This window comes from Salvelinus alpinus, chromosome 37 (assembly GCF_045679555.1).
Source record: "Salvelinus alpinus chromosome 37, SLU_Salpinus.1, whole genome shotgun sequence".
Lineage (NCBI taxonomy): Eukaryota > Metazoa > Chordata > Actinopteri > Salmoniformes > Salmonidae > Salvelinus > Salvelinus alpinus.
Genome location: NC_092122.1, coordinates 14,157,370 through 14,176,383, shown reverse-complemented (window position 1 = coordinate 14,176,383; position 19,014 = coordinate 14,157,370). Strand labels below are relative to the sequence as shown.

At 39.8% G+C, this 19,014-nt stretch overlaps 1 protein-coding gene and 1 long non-coding RNA gene across 2 annotated transcripts in view; one reads left to right on the top strand and one right to left on the bottom strand.

The window, feature by feature from the left end:
• Window positions 1–1,799: 1,799 nt before the first annotated feature.
• LOC139565867 (putative ferric-chelate reductase 1) lies at window positions 1,800–17,592 on the bottom strand. The gene is made up of 15 exons (XM_071386492.1): window positions 17,316–17,592; window positions 16,128–16,261; window positions 7,506–7,603; window positions 6,686–6,815; window positions 5,468–5,662; window positions 5,063–5,164; window positions 4,739–4,883; window positions 4,296–4,403; window positions 4,028–4,143; window positions 3,528–3,614; window positions 3,251–3,342; window positions 3,079–3,137; window positions 2,796–2,933; window positions 2,506–2,531; window positions 1,800–2,374 (listed from the first exon to the last, which is right to left on the bottom strand). Exons 1-15 carry the CDS (start codon window positions 17,506–17,508, stop codon window positions 2,285–2,287), a joined length of 1,713 nt encoding a protein of 570 aa, XP_071242593.1. The 5' UTR covers window positions 17,509–17,592; the 3' UTR covers window positions 1,800–2,284.
• LOC139565869 (uncharacterized) overlaps window positions 11,537–19,014 on the top strand; it is a 29,188-nt gene continuing 21,710 nt past the window's right edge. The window contains exon 1 of the long non-coding RNA XR_011672992.1: window positions 11,537–11,892. This is a non-coding gene — a long non-coding RNA (uncharacterized lncRNA). The remainder of the gene's footprint in view (window positions 11,893–19,014) is intronic.

The window sequence follows — 19,014 nt, the reverse complement described above, 5'->3', positions numbered from 1 at the left end:
TCTGCGCATGAGCTTAGCTAGCCAACGTCGCCATGACATCGACTACAAGCGTGATCTAGTCTTTCTATTGGAGAAGCAGTTTCTGCCTATCTTCATACTGTACTGTGTTTGATATTAGTTTGACACTTTTTTCAAACATAAAATAAGAAATGTACTACTTATGAATGAAGATGGCCTCAAAAAGCGCAGCAGCCCACCCAAAGATAATGCCTCTTTCCATCTCTATGATTGACATCCTTGCACTTTTCTTAAATAATTCTCTATTTCTTTTAAAATAAGTTGCTTGTTTTGCAATTCACTTGTCTGTGCAACCAAGTTTGGGTCTCAAAAATGTTGTACCATTTTATTTTACTAAATTAAATTAAATTTTACTAAATTAAATTTGACTACCGGTAAATATATTTAATTTAAACTTATTTGAATAAAAGTGCAAGGGTGCCAATATACTTGGCCGGCACTGTATGATTATAATAACAATGTAAATAAATTCATAATTTGTATGGATTTTGTTGTACATATTTTGTGCAATCACTTTATTTTAAATGTCATGTAATATAATGATAATAGTGTGAGAGTATAAAAACACAACTTTGCCATCCAGTGAAAAAAATAAGAGGTGTTTTTGTGTCATGATTCTCACAGCAAAATTCTTTAAAGTAACTGTCCAGTGAAAACCTTGTTTTATTTTTTATATCACATTTTTAAAGCTCATATTCTGTTTCGCTAATACCCAAATAATGTTGTTCACTTAATTTACCTGTAGGACCTTTTTAATTTTATGAGCAATACATTTTGCCAATATTTTAGCACAGTTTAGCACAGTGACTCCAATTGTTTTAAGAGACTGGCTCTTTGTACTGCCCCCCTGGCTCCTGCTTCAGTAGGAGAGATCAGTCCCTCGTTTTGTGTGTGTGATAGTTTGCCATTTATATATGAATAATTAAAACATGACAGTAATTGATCTTTCAGTAGTTCATAAAAAGCCTATCTCTATTGGAATGCCATCGAGGCAAGGCGTTTTCCGCGACTGAAAGTAATCAATTGCCAACAATAGTTAGTTCTGTGTAATTAGGCCTTCACAAGATAATTTTGTATAGCAGATAGTTTAACATGATTTTGGGGGAAACGTACAGTACCAGTCAAGAGTTTGGACACACCTACTCATTCAAGGGTTTTTCTTTATTTTTCTACATTGTAGAATAGTGAAGACATCAAAACTATGAAATAACACGTTCTGGCATCATGTAGTAACCAAAAAAGTGCTAAACAGATCTAAATATATTTTATATTTAAGATTCTTCAAAGTAGCCACCCTTTGCCTTGATGCCAGCTTTGCAAACTCTTGGCTTTCTCTCAACCAACTTCATGAGGAATGCTTTTCCAACAGTCTTGAAGGCGTTCCCACATATGCTGAGCATTTGTTATCAAGGCAAAGGGTGGCTACTTTGAATAATCTCAAATATAAAATATATTTTGGTTTAACACTTTTTTGGTTACTACATAGTTCAACATGTGTTATTTCATAGTTTTGATGTCTTCACTATTATTCTACAAGGTACAAAATAGTAAAAATAAAGAGTAGATGTGTCCAAACTTTTGACTGGTACTGTATATCACAAAACTCATCATCAAATGAGGTTGGAGGACCTTCCTCATTCAGAATCTCCTTTGGTGAGAAGGATTTCTCCATCGTTTGTAATTTTTTCTGTAGGTTCTTTTTGGTCGGGTTTCTATATTGCATTTGCTCTGGTAATTTTATTTTTTTAACCCGGTCTTTCATGAATAAATTCCTCAATCTCTTTTTGTTAAGTGTCTAGTTTATTCAGTGATTATGTAGTACATTCAACACCATTGTGTAATGTTAAATGTTCTATTTCTGTTGAAATTCTTTTCTCTGTTGACCGATACCATTTTTGGGATGACAATTGAATTCAATGGCCCCTAAAGGTACATTTAAAAGCATCCAGTACAATAATTGGGTCCACTGAACCTGTATTGTGCAAGACAGTCTGTTAAGAATTCCTTACTTTTTGTTAAGAAAGTAGTGTCAGTAAATAAACCCTGGTTAAATTTCCAATATGCCTATCCTCATGGAAAGTCTGTCATAGTTATATGGAGGGATACTGTATAAATTGACGATCTGATCGCATTCGATCCTCAATCAATGGACAAATACTTGACAACAAACAAATATAAAATTATTTAAAATATACTGTACAGTGAGCTATATTAAAGATTTACTGTATCACAACATTCCGATCTCAGTCCATTGCTCAGCAGATCTTCATGATGAGCCAATTCCAACAAGTAGTGCCACCAAAAAGGTTATATTTCCAAGGAAAAACAAGACCAGCAGTACCAACTCCATGCTTGTCTGGGGGAGAAATGAAAAGTCAAGTACAGCCGTGGCAGACAAACTAGTTGTTATGAATGAGTCACTTACTAATTCACTGATACAATAAGTCCATTTAAATGTGTGGGATTAAATGGTGGGATTCAGCGTACCGTTTCAGAAGCATTCTCTGCATGATCTAGAAGAACAACCAAAGTTATATTGAAGTATTTGAAAAGAAAAGAGAAACCTGCACACTTCTCTTGCTTGTATCACTTTGTTTATTCAGGCTTACGTGTCGGCCTCTTGTCCTTCGTCAGAGCTTTTGACATACGCCAAGAGGCCGACAAAAGTTATATGGCAGATCCACAATATGAGGATATTCAATATTATAGGTGGGCTCTATATAATCAACCTGAATTTAACACTATTAAGATCGATATCATTATGTATTTGATCTCACCATTGCGCTTCCAGCGGATGTGGAATTCTAGCAGGATGTACATCGTTGCCTCCCATCCAACAAACCCCCCCATCACCTTCAGAAGCCAACCATCCTCAGAGGTGTTAAAATACGACAGCCCAGTAAATATGGCTGCCACTGGAAGATAATGTCAACACAATTACTAACATGGTAGTAGTGCAACAGCAAACATGTTTGACAGATATTGGCTGAGAAGATACAGTACTTTGTACTATGCTAATACAATCCAACAAAAAACAATGTCATGATCACAGTTCCTTACCAGCTAAACCTTTTATTGCCACTGCATTCAAAGCATGCGACCAATTGAAGAGGAATCGCCTGTGAAAAAACAACACAAAAATAATACATTAACTTGAGAAAACAAGCCACTTTTGGATTTACATACACATGAACAAACTGACATACACCAGGTATGAGTCTGGATCCCTTACCAGTGATGTTGAGGTCCACATCGGAACATGGCACCGATTGGCTGGAAGAAGGCCAGGATCATAACGATGCAGCCCAACACAGGATGGACTCCCTATAAACACAGATGGGCTCCCTATAAACACACTGGGCTCATAAACTGTCTCTCTTAACTATTTCAATTATCTGAGCCTTCCATAATAGAGTAGGTTTCATAAAACTAGACGGCACAGCATTTGTCAGATAGGTTTGTTTGTTTTAAATAATAATCGGCGCGCAGTAAAGGTTTATGATACATACCCCACTCCAGCCTCCAACTTCTGAGAAGGCCAAAATGAAGGCAATGATGGTGGCAGCAACAGTGAGTGTCATAAGAAACACGTGCACCTGAGGAACATGCAAGCCAAGAGTACAGATTATGTGGCATTATTATTTAGTACTAAAAACATTCCACCTAATAAAGTCATCTAGACGTGCTAATGTTTATGTTCATATTCTTATATTTTTTCTTTGTGGTTGCATTGTCGAGAAGGAACCTGCAAGTAAGCATTTTGTTGGACAGTGTATACCACGTGTATCCCGTACATACGACTAATAAAACTTGAAATGTGACGGACGTCAGTCTGCTTGCTTAATTAACAGCATAGCTTCCTCACAAACACAAGTGACTGCCTGCTTGACACACTCTCCCAGTCAAGCTATATGTAGAAAAGGAACCAATTGGATAGCAGTGAAAACATTTAAAGTACAATCAAATGTTGCTACACTAACACATTAGGGACAGTATTATAGAAACTCACCAGAAACCAAACATCTTTCCCAAAATAATGTTTCCCCTTGGCCACACCTTTCAGATACCTGGCTATGATCATTCCCAAACTACCTGTGGTCATCCACGCTATCAACATCAGGGAACCTGAAGCACAACAGGATAATAAATCAATAATCCATAATCAATACACAAATCTTTAAGCTTGTATATGTAATTATAATCAGTGTATTACCGTATAACAATTTGTTCGAGGTTATGCATGCAAACTCTTCTCACCAAGGAAACGGCAAGCTTACCATGTGCTTTAATAATAGGTGGCTCTTTTTCACTTGTAACAACTTGAGGACTTGAAATATCCACTTTAGTGTCACTGATGAAGGTGCCAGTATGAATGCCGATTATCCCTGTCAAAGTCAACCGAAAAGTGAAATACAATAAGAGAAATAGAATAAAATGATATTATGAAACATATGACTGCTATACTGAAGCAGACTGCTTTCTTCATCGGTACCTGGCCCACAACATTAGAATCCTTATTAGATAACAGGGCCCGTATTCATACAATATCTCAGAGTAGGAGTGCTGATTTAAGATCCCGTCTTCCATGTCCATGTAATGTCACTCATTATTATCTAAAGATGTCATAGCACTATGTAAATAAAATTACAGAGGGATATAACCACTTCCTCTGTACCAGTACTGGTGCTACTATGCTGTAAGCTTTTAGCTCATACTGTACCATTATTGGAGGGCCCGTGAACGATCATGAGATAGTAGAGGGAACTGGACGCTCCGGATCGCAAAGTTGAAATGGGGTTCCTAGTCGTGAAGGAACAGCTAATGATACCATTATTCACTGAGGATTTAACATCAGAAACATTTCCCTAGAAAAGGACAAACAAGAGACATTTGAGTCATTACCGATTGTTTTGTGATTCATTATAGCATCAGGGCTGGGGGTACATTTCATTTCAAATCAGTCATATCAAAACTTTAATTCCAGTCCATATTCCAATTGCTATCATCCTCTTAGCTTTTCATACGTCATAATAATAGCAAGTACCAGAGGAAGTATCGCTGGTATCTTCCTTCCTGTTGAAAAGGCGTGTTGCAATTGGATGAGCCCGCCACTGTCCCGTCCACAAATATAGATGTCATCATTTCCCTGATGTGATGCAGAGGAAAACAGATGATGAGAGGAACACAATCAACCCTGCCACAGATCACTTGAAGGTGCAGGGTACAATAAACAAACATTCATAAAAGAAAAATTGCACACTGTTGAATGCTCCTGCAGTTGATTGGCTGCCTTCCACCTGCCCTCATGCAATCCTTCTTCATCGTTTTAAAAATAAACTTGTTCACCGACTTCATTGAAGTGAAAGTATCTGAACGAGTGCCTCAAAATTTGAATAAGCATATTCAATTGCAGGATGTGCATGCACTACTTCTGAAAAGGCTACATTACCATCCTCTGGTCATCTGAGAAGCCAATGGCGATGTAGCCATCTGAAGGGCCGGTCATCTCCAACTGGATGGCTGTATCACCGGGAGAGGTCATAGCAGACAGGAAGTAACAATCTGGGCTGACCCCAGGGTCACAGTATAGAGGTTGGCTGAAACAGACCTTAGTGCTGCCACATCCAGTGCTGGAGTTGGAAACCTATTACAAACATATTCAATGTTATTGTATAGCACTTATGTAATAGTGTGTAAAAATAAATGGTATTGTTTGATTGAAAATGTAATATGACACTATTGTCAGAGAGTGAGTGGCAGGTAGCCTAGCGGTTAAGAGCGTTGGGCCAGTAACTGAAAGGTTGCCAGTTCGAATCCCCGACAAGGTGAAAAATCTGTTGATCTGCCTTTGAGCAAGGCACTTAACCCTAATTTCTCCAGGGTCGCTATCAATGACCCCACTCTCAGGGGGAGTTGGGATAAGCAAAAAACACATTTCCATTTCACACCTCACAGTCGTACAGGTTACCCACTCGTACTTGTACATACAGTGAAACAGGACAAATATAAGCACCCCCTATTTGACCTTTTGAGAGACTATCACTTACACTTGTGATACATTGTTAAGACAAGTTTATGTTTTAAATAAAACACATTTGTACTATTATCTATTACCATAAGTACTAAGGATTTTAATGGAAATACTAGGTACGTCTACATGCACACTAATAATTCGATATTCAACTGATCAGTAGGCCGAGTATGGCATTAGTCATGTATACACATTACTCTGCTTATTAAATCGGCGTTCAATCTAAGTAAGCATACGCCGATTAAAACATCTGGTTTTCTGAGCAACCTTTATAAATACTTGGTACACTCTTAGAAAAAAGGGTTCCAAAAGGGTTCTGCGGCTGTCCCCGTAGGAGAAACCTTTTAGGTTCCAGGTAGAACTTTTTTGCGTTCTATTAACTTTTTTGCGTTCTAGAACTCAGAATCAAGTAGACTTCCCAAAAATAACATGGTAGCTGTGGTAGAACGTTTATTTTGATTGGCAATGTTCTGCATTTATCAAAGTCCCATCAGTAGCCTGATTTCGTGTCCATGTAAACAAGATTATTAAGGAAATCGTTCTTCTTGCAAAGCATGCAAATGTTTTAAGCAAATTATTATATTAATCTGAATATTCACAATAATCGTATTATTGTGTGCATGTAATCATACTCACTTTTGAGGATGAAGAGGCGGTAGAGGTGACGGATGTGCTGTTAGCTGGGGGTGCAGCAGCGATGTTGTATGTGACTGGAGAACTTCTCACTCCAACCCAGAAGGTGGAGTAATCTTTTACAAAGGAGGCACTGTAAAAATGGCGTGGCAGAACAAATAATAAAACAATGTAATAACATTAAGGGACGGAATTTCCATTTAAAGTGCGTTTTAGTCAAGAACTAAGCTTAATCTGTGTCCAGGAAACTGGGCCCCATGGTAATAGAAGTATAAGAATATTCTAAGATAACTACACAACGCAGAGGAATATAGGTCAAGAGGGAATTAACAATCAATGGAAATTGTTGTTTTTCTGTAATAGGGAATTAATGATCAATGGAAATAGTTGTTTCTTTGTATTGGGGAACTGAAGATTAATGGGTAAGGGATACAGGAGGAATTTCAGTCTGGAACTCATAGCTCCATGTGGCAAGGTCTCATTGGTCCAAATTGTTTATACATTGAGCCTGAAACGGGATACTTGTTTTTTGGCCATTGGCCCAGTTTTATTGCAAGGAATTCTAATTGGTCAACCACAGGCTAGGCTTGGGTATAAACTACATCCTGTCTCTTTGTTCAGCAGAGAAACATTGAGGACAGGGAAGAATAAACATCTGCCATCTACTTTCGAGCATAACAACTATGATTTGTTGTCTTTCAATAAATATATTTTTCTCCTCCTGATTTGCTTTGGGGTCTGTGTTATTGAAGAATAACAACAACTGCTAACAGAAGTGAAAATTCTGGTTCAGAAGCTAGGAGATACTGGATGGGTGAATTACCTGAATTGGATGGAGTTGAGGTTGCCTGATGTGGGGGCCCTCCATATTCCCTGGATGGAGGATTTAGGTGAATCTGATGTGTGAGAAACTGCAGAATTCTGAGAATAGGGAAAAAAAGGATCCATGAAGATTTATTCAAATGCAGCAGGGTGATTCCATGCCAGAAAGGCCCAAAAATGTTCTGGCAATTCTCGCATAGAAACTTCATTGAGAGGAGGGATGTTTGTTTAGGGGGGATTTCTAAAAACCTGTTTTTGCTTTGTCATTATGGGGTCTTGTGTGTAGATTGATGAGGGAAAAAACTGTTTAATCCATTTTAGAATAAGTATGTAACATAACAAAATGTGGAAAAAGTCAAGGGGGCTGAATACTTTCTGAATGCACTGTATACATGCCTCCTGTAAGACCCTATGATCTGTGACCGTACATGATATAGACAACATATGTCATTATACTCCTTATAGTGTGCTGGAAAATATCTAGTATGTCTAGATTCTGAAATACAAAAATTAACATATATTTATTCAACATTAAAAATATTCATATGAATATCACAAAAGACACATGTCTACAAAGACAGCAGAGCACACTCTCACTTTCCAAGAGGCAACCACATAGCAGGCTCAACTTCCCTGGCTGCCATACATGCCATAAATTGTCCGTCTCTAAGTTAAAGAATGGGAATGATCCATAAATATCATTCTAGGCTAGGCCTACTGGAATTATTTACAGTTTTGTTGTTTTCAGTAAAAAGAAAAACTGCTTGCCCGACTTCTCAGTTTACTTGCCCCAGGAAATAGGGGAAACCTTAAGGTCCCTACTACAAACCAGGTTTCTGAGTTTTACCTGGTTGCCATCAGGAAGAAAAAAAATGTTAGCACAGCTGAAAACTGTTGTTCTGATGAAAGAAGCAATAAAACTGGCCTTCTTTAGACTAGTTGAGTATCTGAAGCATCAGCATTTGTGGGTTCGATTACAGGCTTAAAATGGCCAGAAACAAAGAGTTTCTTCTGAAACTCGTCAGTCTATTCTTGTTCTGAGAAATGAAGGCTATTCCATGCGAGAAATTGACAAGAAACTGAAGATCTCATACAACGATGTGTACTACTCCCTTCACAGAACTGCGCAAACTGGCTCTAACCAGAATGGAAAGAGGACTGGGAGGCCCCGTTGCACAACTGAGCAAGAGGACAAGAACATTAGAATGTCTAGTTTGAGAAACAGATGCCTCACAAGTCCTCAACTGGCAGCTTCCTTAAATAGCGTTTTCAAACAGAAATTTGCATCCTGTAGCTCTAACTACAAAAGGTTTTGGGACACTGTAAAGTGCATGGAGAACAAGAGCACCTCCTCCCAGCTGCCCACTGCACTGAGGCTAGGTAACACGGATAAATCCACGATAATCGAGAATTTCAATAAGCATTTCTCTACGGCTGGCCATGCTTTCCTCCTGGCTACCTCAACCCCGGCCAACAGCTCCACACCCCCTGCAGGTACTTGCCCAATCCTCCCCAGTTTTTCCTTTACCCAAATCCAGATAGCAGATGTTCTGAAAGAGCTGCAAAACCTGGACCCGTACAAATCAGCTGGGCTAGACAATCTGGACCCTCTATTTCTAAAATTATCCGCTGCCATTGTTGCAACCCCTATTACCAGTCTGTTCAACCTCTCTTTCGTATCGTCCGAGATCCCTAAAGATTGGAAAGCTGCCGCAGTCATCCCCCTCTTCAAAGGGGGTGACACTCTAGACCCAAACTGTTATAGACCTATATCCATCCTGCCCTGCCTTTCTAAAGTCTTCGAAAGCCAAGTTAATAAACAGATCACTGACCATTTCGAATCCCACCGTACCTTCTCCGCTGTGCAATCCGGTTTCCGAGCTGGTCACAGGTGCACCTCAGCCACGCTCAAGGTACTAAACGATATCATAAACACCATCGATAAAAGATTGTACTGAGCAGCCGTCTTCATTGACCTGGCCAAGGCTTTCGACTCTGTCAATCACCGTATTCTTATCGGCAGACTCAACAGCCTTGGTTTCTCAAATGACTGCCTCGCCAACTACTTCTCAGACAGAGTTCAGTGTGTCAAATCGGAGGGCTGTTGTCCGGAACTCTGGCAGTCTCTAAGGGGGTACCACAGGGTTCAATTCTCGGGCCGACTCCTTTCTCTGTATATATCAACGATGCCGCTCTTGCTGCGGGTGATTCCCTGATCCACCTCTATGCAGACGACACCATTCTGTATACATCTGGCCCTTCTTTGGACACTGTGTTAACAAACCTCCAGATGAGCTTCAAGGCCATACACCACTCCTTCTGTGGCCTCCAACTGCTCTTAAACGCTAGTAAAACTAAATGCATGCTTTTCAACCGTTCGCTGCCTGCACCCGCCCGCCTGACTGGCTGCACTACTCTGGACGGTTCTGACTTAGAATATGTGGACAACTACAAATACCTAGGTGTCTGGCTAGACTGTAAACTCTCCTTCTAGACTAATATTAAACATCTCCAATCCAAAATTAAATCTAGAATTGGCTTCCTATTCCGCAACAAAGCCTCTTTCACTCACGCCGCCAAACATACCCTAGTAAAACTGACTATCCTACCGATCCTCGACTTTGGCGATGTTATTTACAAAATAGCCTCCAACACTCTACTCAGCAAACTGGATGCAGTCTATGACAGTGCCATCCGTTTTGTCACCAAAGCCCCATATACCACCCACCACTGCGACCTGTATGCTCTCGTCGGCTGACCCTCTCTACATATTCGTCGTCAGACCCACTGGCTCCAAGTCATCTATAAGTCTTTGCAAGGTAAAGCTCCGCCTTATCTCAGCTCACTGGTCACAATAACAACACCCACCCGTAGCATGCGCTCCAGTAGGTATATCTCACTGGTCATCCCCAAACACCTCTTTTGGCTGCCTTTCCTTCCAGTTCTCTGCTGCCAATGACTGGAAGGAATTGCAAAAATCGCTGAAGCTGGAGACTTATATTTCCCTCACTAACTTTAAACATCAGCTATCTGAGCAGCTAACTGATCGCTGCAGCTGTACATAGCCCATCTGTAAATAGCCTATCCTATCTACCTACCTCATCCCCATGTTGTTCTTATTTACTTTTCTGCTCTTTTGCACACCAGTATTTCTACTTGCACATCATCGTCTGCACATCTATCACTCCAGTGTTAATTTGCTAAATTGTAATTACTTGCTACTATGGCCTATTTATTGCCTTACCTCCCCACGCTATTTGCACACACTGTATATAGACTTTCTTTTTTTCTATTGTGTTATTGACTGTACGCTTGTTTATTCCATTTGTAACTCTTGTTGTTGTTTGTGTCGCACTGCTTTGCTTTACCTTGGCCAGGTCGCAGTTGTAAATGAGAACTTGTTCTCAACTAGCCTACCTGGTTAAATAAAGGTGAAATAAAATACAAAAAATAAATAGTACCCGCAAACACCAGACTCAACGTCAACAGTGAAGAGGCAACTGCAGGATGCTGGCCTTCTAATCCTTCCAGGATTTGAGAAAATATTGTTACCACATTCAAATATGGCCGCAATGTACCTTTGTCATTGTGTCATCCTGTGAACCCCATTCAATGTTGCTCGCAGCTGTATATTTTTTTGCACCTCTACTCACGTTGGTTGAGCGCTATGCACTTCTTTCCATTATCAATATTCATTTTCAGACACTGTAGTAAACTTTACCCTAATTAAATTGAAGTTATTTCCCTTGGAAAGATAACTGCCACGTGATTCTCAGCCCATGCAAAGACAGCATACTCTATTTAATTGAGACCACACAAATAGCCTTCTGTAGGCACACTTGATCTCAAATGTCCAATTACGAGAGGAAAGGTAGGCTACTGAAACTTGAAGCAGCGAATTCTGAGTGTGTGAATAATGCGACAAAGAGGTGCTTTTAAAGGTGCTACACATAGAATTCCACAGAATGTCCACCCCTATGTGGAAGCTAGGTGAATTTCAACAGCAATAAACTGCATTCAAAACAAATCTCCGCCCTCACCCGCATCCCATTTCCCCAAAACATGGCGGAGACTTGCGCTTGAGCCTTTTATTTTCGGTTTTGGTCCACCAGCTTCTAACAGCTGTAAAAACTATATATTTTGTTATTGAAAAGATTTTTCACAGTGATTTAGATGGTACAACGATTCCTTACATGATTCACATGAGCGAACAGTGTAGAACTTTAGCGACCAGGAAACAACAGAGGGATTTCTACATTCGCCGCTTGATCCGATTTGTACTAGATAACACAAACAAAGTCAAAACAGCTTTCCCATTTTAACAACAGATGCCTTTCCGGCGGGAGATATCAATAGATGAATATCACAGCCAATTATAACACTGGCGGGTAAGTAATACTGTGAAACACTATCATTCCACTATTACGGGCAGATATATTATGGACATTTTCTGAAATGACAATGCAAAAGTTCAACAACAAAAATCCTGTGTAGCAGCTTTAATACAGTAGGTAGACCTAGGCTAACGCATACAAAGCAGAAATGACAGCCGTTACCAAATCATCTGCGGGACAAAAATAGTTCTGAACAGTCCATGGAGGTGTATTTCATGTTTTATGTTACTTGTACAAGCACTAAAATGGTTTGCCTGCAAAATGCTACAAACGGCCCTGCTAATGCACACAGACAAACTAATCTCACCTACCCTGTTCCGTTTTCAGCTACGTTAGCAGCAATGTGGGTCCATTCAGTCACTGTTTGTACGGTTTAAATAAGGCTCAGACAAGCAAGTGCCATTTATTGTACTTATCTATGTTTTGGATGAGCGTTGTTTCTGTTTTGGCTCCATTCTCTGTAGTTTCCAGGTGTGCTAGGAAATGGACCCAAACCAGAGACGGTAGAAAACGCGATACATCCCACCCTCATTTTTTCTGATCGGAGCAGGGCCACTCTGGCCTACTAAAGCCTTGTTTTCACTGCAGGCCTTAATACTCAAATCTTTTGAATACATTTTTTTCATTTAGAAATACTGACTGCCAAACAGCTAGCTACAAGTGACCAAATCTACATCTGCAATGCTTGCAGTCTGGGGTTTTAGGCTGTATTTCTGTATAGCACTTTGTGACATCGGCTGTAAAAAAGGGCTTTATAAATACATTTGATTGATTGAAATCGTATTTGTGTGTGTTCAGACAGCAGTCATTTGCTGACATGGCTATGCTAGTTGTCATAGTAATGACAGGTGTGTGTGCAGTGGTGTAGGATGATAGGGTGGTGGTGATCGTCACTCAGAAGTTATGTAGCAAGCTAAGGTGACAACAATGCCTGCAATGGGCATTTCCCAGTTGCTTTGAATGTTCAAAATAATAGTGTAAAGAACACTTAAAGCCTCAAAGAATAAAATATTCCAACTTTCAAAACAAGTAGTCAACTAGCTGGCCAGGTAACTGTTTAGCTTTCTAGCACATTCACTCATTTGTTTCAAAACAATTAACCTTTCTAGGACACACGTTCCGCTAGCGGAACCCCCCCCACAACATTCCGCTGAAAAGGCAGCGCGGGAAATTCAAAAATATTTTTTTGAAATATGTAACTTTCACACATTAACAAGTCCAATAGAGCAAATGAAAGATAAACATCTTGTTAATCTACCCATCGTGTCCGATTAAAAAAAATGCTTTACAGCGAAAACACAACATATGATTATGTTAGATCACCACCAAGTTCAAAAAACACACAGCCATTTCCCAGCCAAAGATAGGAGTCACAAAAACAGAAATAGAGATAAAATTCATCACTAACCTTTGATGATCTTCATCAGATGACGCTCATAGGACATCATGTTACGCAATACATGTATTTTTTGTTCGATAATGTGCATATTTATATCCCAACATTTTTGTTTACATTGGCGCCATGTTCAGAAATGCATCCAAATATCCGGAGAAATTGCAGAGCCACGTCAAATAACAGAAATACTCATCATACACTTTGATGAAAGATACATGTTTTACATATAAAGATACACTTGTTCTTAATGCAACCGCTGTGTCAGATTTCAAAAAAACTTTACGGAAAAAGCACACCATGCAATAATCTGAGACGGATAAATAACATTTATCCGCCATGTTGGAGTCAACAGAAATACGAAATTACATCATAAATATTCCCTTACCTTTGATTATCTTCATCAGAATGCATTCCCAGGAATCCTAGTTCGACAATAAATTGTTGTTTTGTTCGATAATGTCAATTATTTATGTCCAAATAGCTACTTTTGCTAGCGCGTTTAGTACACATATCCAAACGCTCGTGCAAGTGACGCATAACGTCGGACGAAAACTTAAAAAAGTTATATCACAGGTCGAATAAACTTGGCAAACTAAGTAGATAATCAATCTTCAGGACGTCGTTATCATATATATCCAATAACGTTCCAACCGGAGCATTCCTTCATGTCTGTAAAAGTTATGGAACGCAAGGCGATATCATGAGGAATGCGCATGACCAGGAACTGGGAATCTGCCAGACCACTGACTGAAACCTCCCATCCGGTCCCACATCACAGTATAAACTTCATTCAACGTTCTACCGACTGTTGACATCTAGTGGAAGGCGTGGGAAGTGCAAAGAAATCCATATCTTCCTGGGATTTGAATAGGCGATGAGTAGAAAAAACACCAGCCTCAGAATTTCCACTTCCTGTTTGGAAGTTTGCCTGCCATATGAGTTCTGTTATACTCAGACATAATTCAAACAGTTTTAGAAACTTCTGAGTGTTTTCTATCCAATAGTAATAATAATATGCATATATTAGCATCTGGGACAGAGTAGGAGGCAGTTCAATTTGGGCACGCTATTCATCCAAAGTGAAAATGCTGCCCCCTATCCCTAAAATGTTTTAACAAGCTAGTTAGCTTCCACGTATTCTTGTCAAAACTGCAAGCCACAAGATATGCTAAATAACCGTCTTAAAACCACTTAAGTGTCACGGATTTCCTCTTCGTCTGAAGAGGAGTAGCAAGGATCGGACCAATGTGCAGCGTTGTAAGTGTCCATAATGAGAAGTTTAATAAATCAAACTCAACACTGAACAAAATAACAAAAGCACAAACAAACAACCGAAACAGTCCCGTATGGTGCAAACACTAACACAGGAAAAAATCACCCACAAAACACAATAGAAAACAGGCTACCTAAATATGGCTCCCAATCAGAGACAACGACTGACACCTGCCTCTGATTGCGAACCATACTAGGCCAAACACATAGACATATAAATACAGAACAAAACATAGAAAAACAACATAGAATGCCCACCCCAACTCACGCCCTGACCAAACTAAAATAAAGACATAAAAAAGGAACTAAGGTCAGAACGTGACATTAAGGGCAAATTAATCAGATTTGACCATTCAGACACAAGTCGCATGGCCAAGAATCAGATTTGTATCTGACCTACGAAAGTGGTTTGAAATGTGGCTTAAATCATCTTATTCCATGTGCTTTTTGGCTGTTCAGACTGAAGGAAAAGAACAGTTTCAAATCGGATATGCCACTTTTTTTATTTGAGTCACTTCAAACTGCCAATGTGAAGAAGACTATTGCCCCGGCCCTATGAAGTGAATGCCACAGAGCAAGACATCTCATTGCCAATTTATTTCTGGTCAGGCGAGGCAGGGACAATAAGTAGACCAGAGCCAGCTGTTCCCTCTTATGTGAGCATGCTAGATATTGTCGAGGAACCCTAAGCTCTCACAGGATAGCATGCTCACGGGAGATGGGGAACACTCACTTACACAGACAGAACATTTAGTTTTTTTACAATGGTAAACAGCTTGACTGAACTATCCTCATTTATCCACCATTTTTGGCCGAACCACGTCAATCGGGTTGGCTTGTAGTGCCTGTCTCCGAATGTGCGAGCATGTGAAGGCGCGTTTTGGAACACACAATTTGAGTAATGGTGTTAGGTAAAAATTATATAATAATTGTTGTGTTGATCTTAGAGAAGCTGATTGCAAATGTACATTTATGATAATTATTTATACGATTATCTGTGAACCTTTTAAAAGTTTTCAGTAGAGCCTTATGACCTACTCTACCCAACAGGGTAGCAGGAGGACCCATGCAGGAACAGGGAATAATTGATCTGTTTTTGTAAATAGAGTGTTTTCTTCTGTCTCATAAACACATGTATAAGATCTAAACAACCATTACTGTTTCAATGTTATATGCAGGGGTGCAACTTTCACTGGGGACATGTGACATGTCCCGTCCCGTCCCGTCCCGTCCCGTCCCCCCCACATTCTGAAATTGCATTTTTGTCCCCCCCAGTTTTATCATTGAAATGTGATACAAAACGAGGCAACGGTGTGGTTTAGGATCATGCGGACGCCTCCGAGCGGTTTGTTTGGAGTGTTTATCCAACTGGATAAAAATAAGATTTTTTTTTTTAAATTATGTTCCCCCCACTTCTAAAACCAAAGTTGCGCCTCTGGTTATATGTAATACTGTAGCTCTCATAACATAACAGAAAAGCAGCCTATAGGTCAGGTAGTAATAGATAGGTGGGAATAAACAGAATTAAATGGATTTATACAGTCTATGGGAATAGACTCACAGGTAGTCCGTTGCAGGTGAGTAGCTGGGCCTCTCCACTTGTTACAGTGAAGGATCCCAGAGGACTGCTTCCTCCAACCTCTCTGGCTTGTAACATAAACCCAGTGAATGGAGTGGAACCTGCCAGGAGCCTGACTGTAAACAACACAGTGTTAAGTTGATTTAAACACCACCATAGAAAATGGAGACCGTTATTAATTGAAGATCTACTTTTCAGAGATATCTACCCATAACAGCAAAACCATAGATAGATTAATAAAGCCTATAGACCTAGTGGTGAGGGTTCAATATATCTGTGTAGCAGTGTGATGTTGTTCCCCTAGATTACGCACCAAATTGCACACAAGGACCAATTCAAATAGGCCAGGTCAAGAGGGGATGTTAATAATTTGATGATAATAATAATAATAATTCAGTGTATTTTTTTTATTTAATTACAGCTGCATAGCTAATGTTTTTATTTGGTGTACAAACACTTTTTCATACCAATATTGTACATACAAGTGATTGTAAAAGTTTTGTATATTTTGGTTTGGCCCATCGCGGGTTATCTGTATTCCCATACCACTTTATCGTTCTCTTTTGCCTGACCCTCGGCTAGCAAGGTATGTTATCCTTGGCTCCGAAACTGTTTAAGATAAAACCGTCATAAGGTTATACAATGTACTGTTTTGCAACCATACGTTTGTTATAGTGTGGACAGTGTAGGAATTTATGTTAACAAGTTTCACAGAGCTCACTGACTGGGGTATCTGTTGTAACTTCTGACTACTTGTGACAGTGGTTGAGTGAGTGTCCATGTGCTCGCGCAGGTGCCGGAGAGCTGTGACTGCACCAAGGGTAACGTGTGTGTTGTCTCTTCGTGTGCAGGTATGTCTTTTATTTTGTCAGAATTATGTTCTGTATAGTTTTACTTGTATATGCTGTTGTGCAGCGAGTGTGTGCACGCAGCACCTGTTAATTCCTTTTGGCGCTCTTTTGCCTGACCCTCGGCTAGCAAGGTGCCGGAGAGCTGTGACTGCACCAAGGGTAACGTGTGTGTCTCTTCGTGTGCAGGGCAAATAAAAAGATTTCAACGAGCAGACCATCAGTTGTGGCAGCGTCCTAATTAAAAATACACAACGCAGAATGAACCACGCTACATCTGCATGAACCCCCCAATAATAGAGAAAACTACATGATGTCTCACCTATGATTTCATCGCCCTCCTTAAAGCTGAACAGGTCAGTGGTGACAGAGAATGGAGCGAGGCTTTGCTGCGCGCCTTTTTTGTGTTGCGGTGTCATATTGTCACACGCCGCAGTCACCTTTCCGGAGCTGTAGCATCTCACCGCCCGCAGAACACACGCCAATAACACAATGATAAATATGTATCGATCCATTGAGATTAAATGTTTAAAAACGAAAAGTAACTGTAAAAATAGACTACTGTTGGAGATAATAGCCTACCGATAACGGCAAATTGTGAAGTTTAGGTGAGGGGCAGAATTTATAATGAAGTGCCTTGTGGGTGGAGAGTAGACTAGTCTCGACAGGTTATGCTGCGTTCATAACCAAGTGGGATGGTGGAAATGACCAAGTGTGACGTCATAAAACTAGTTCAATGCGTTCACTCCTTGATAAAATGCTGATTGGCTAATGGCCAAGTTGGCCAACAAGCTCCGTCAACCATAAACTAAAAGTACATATATTATGCTTGTAAACAGATGATAGTGTTCAAAAACCATATTAATAGATTGCTTTTAAGAAATAGTGTTTTGTTGTTGCATTTAACTGCCGAAAATGCTGTTATCGAGGTAATTTCCTTGACGTCAGAGATCAGCATGTATGAGAAGTCGGAGCTCAGGTATGATAGGTGAGTTTCCCTCTAGTATTTACCAGTTAGAGGGGCATTCAAGTGGATTTTCAGAGTCGTATGTGGTAAATACCACTTTCCCACTGGGTTATGAATGCAGGGTATGACAGGTTGCTTCCATAGAGATGTATAGAGATCGAAACGTTGGGCTTCTTGCAGTCAATTTACCATCTACAAATGATTTGTAATTATGTTCCGGCCCCCAGACCATCTGCTCAAGAAAAGAAAAAAATCAGCCCGTGACTGAAACTAGTTCCAGCCCAGTAGACTACTTTAAAATGGTGAAAGTCCTCAATGGTGCTGCCCATGCTAAAACTGGCTTTTGGGCACTAGAGGCCTCTATAGAGTACCACAGTATGAGTCATAACACCGATAAAACCTAGCGGTCTAACAGGAAAAATGTTCCAATTGTTTTTCCACTATTATTTTTTTCCATAGGGGATTTTAGAAACATTTAAAATAAGGGCTGTTTCGTGTAGGCTTACCCTGGCGTGACGTTTTGATAACCGTTTAAATCTCTCTTGGACAAGGTGACATTTATCAATATTCCCTGTTTGACTGTTAGGTTTTATGGGTATTAGGACTCTCCACTGTGGGGCTGTATACATGTCTATGGTTGCTTCCCACAATACCCTAACAATGTTCCTTCCAGCTTACAGTTTTAAAATTAGCTTTGGTGCTATTTTCACAAGTATGTGGTGAATTTTCTAAACTTTTAGTACAAAATTCCAAACTGATAACTGTAATGTAATGAAACAAAACGTTTAGCAGCCACTAGTTTGCATCAAGCCGGTCTTGAGCATTTGGTCATAGTTTCTCATCCACATCACAGTAAATATCCTCATTGTTCATACACCTGGGAAAAAACCTTCAAACCTGACATACAGCACCACTCAAAAGTTTGGACACACCTACTCATTCAAGGGTTTTTCTTGATTTTCACTATTTTCTACATTGTACAGTACATGGTGAAGACATCAAAACTATGAAATAACACATATGTAATCATGTCGTAACCAAAAAATGTAAATAT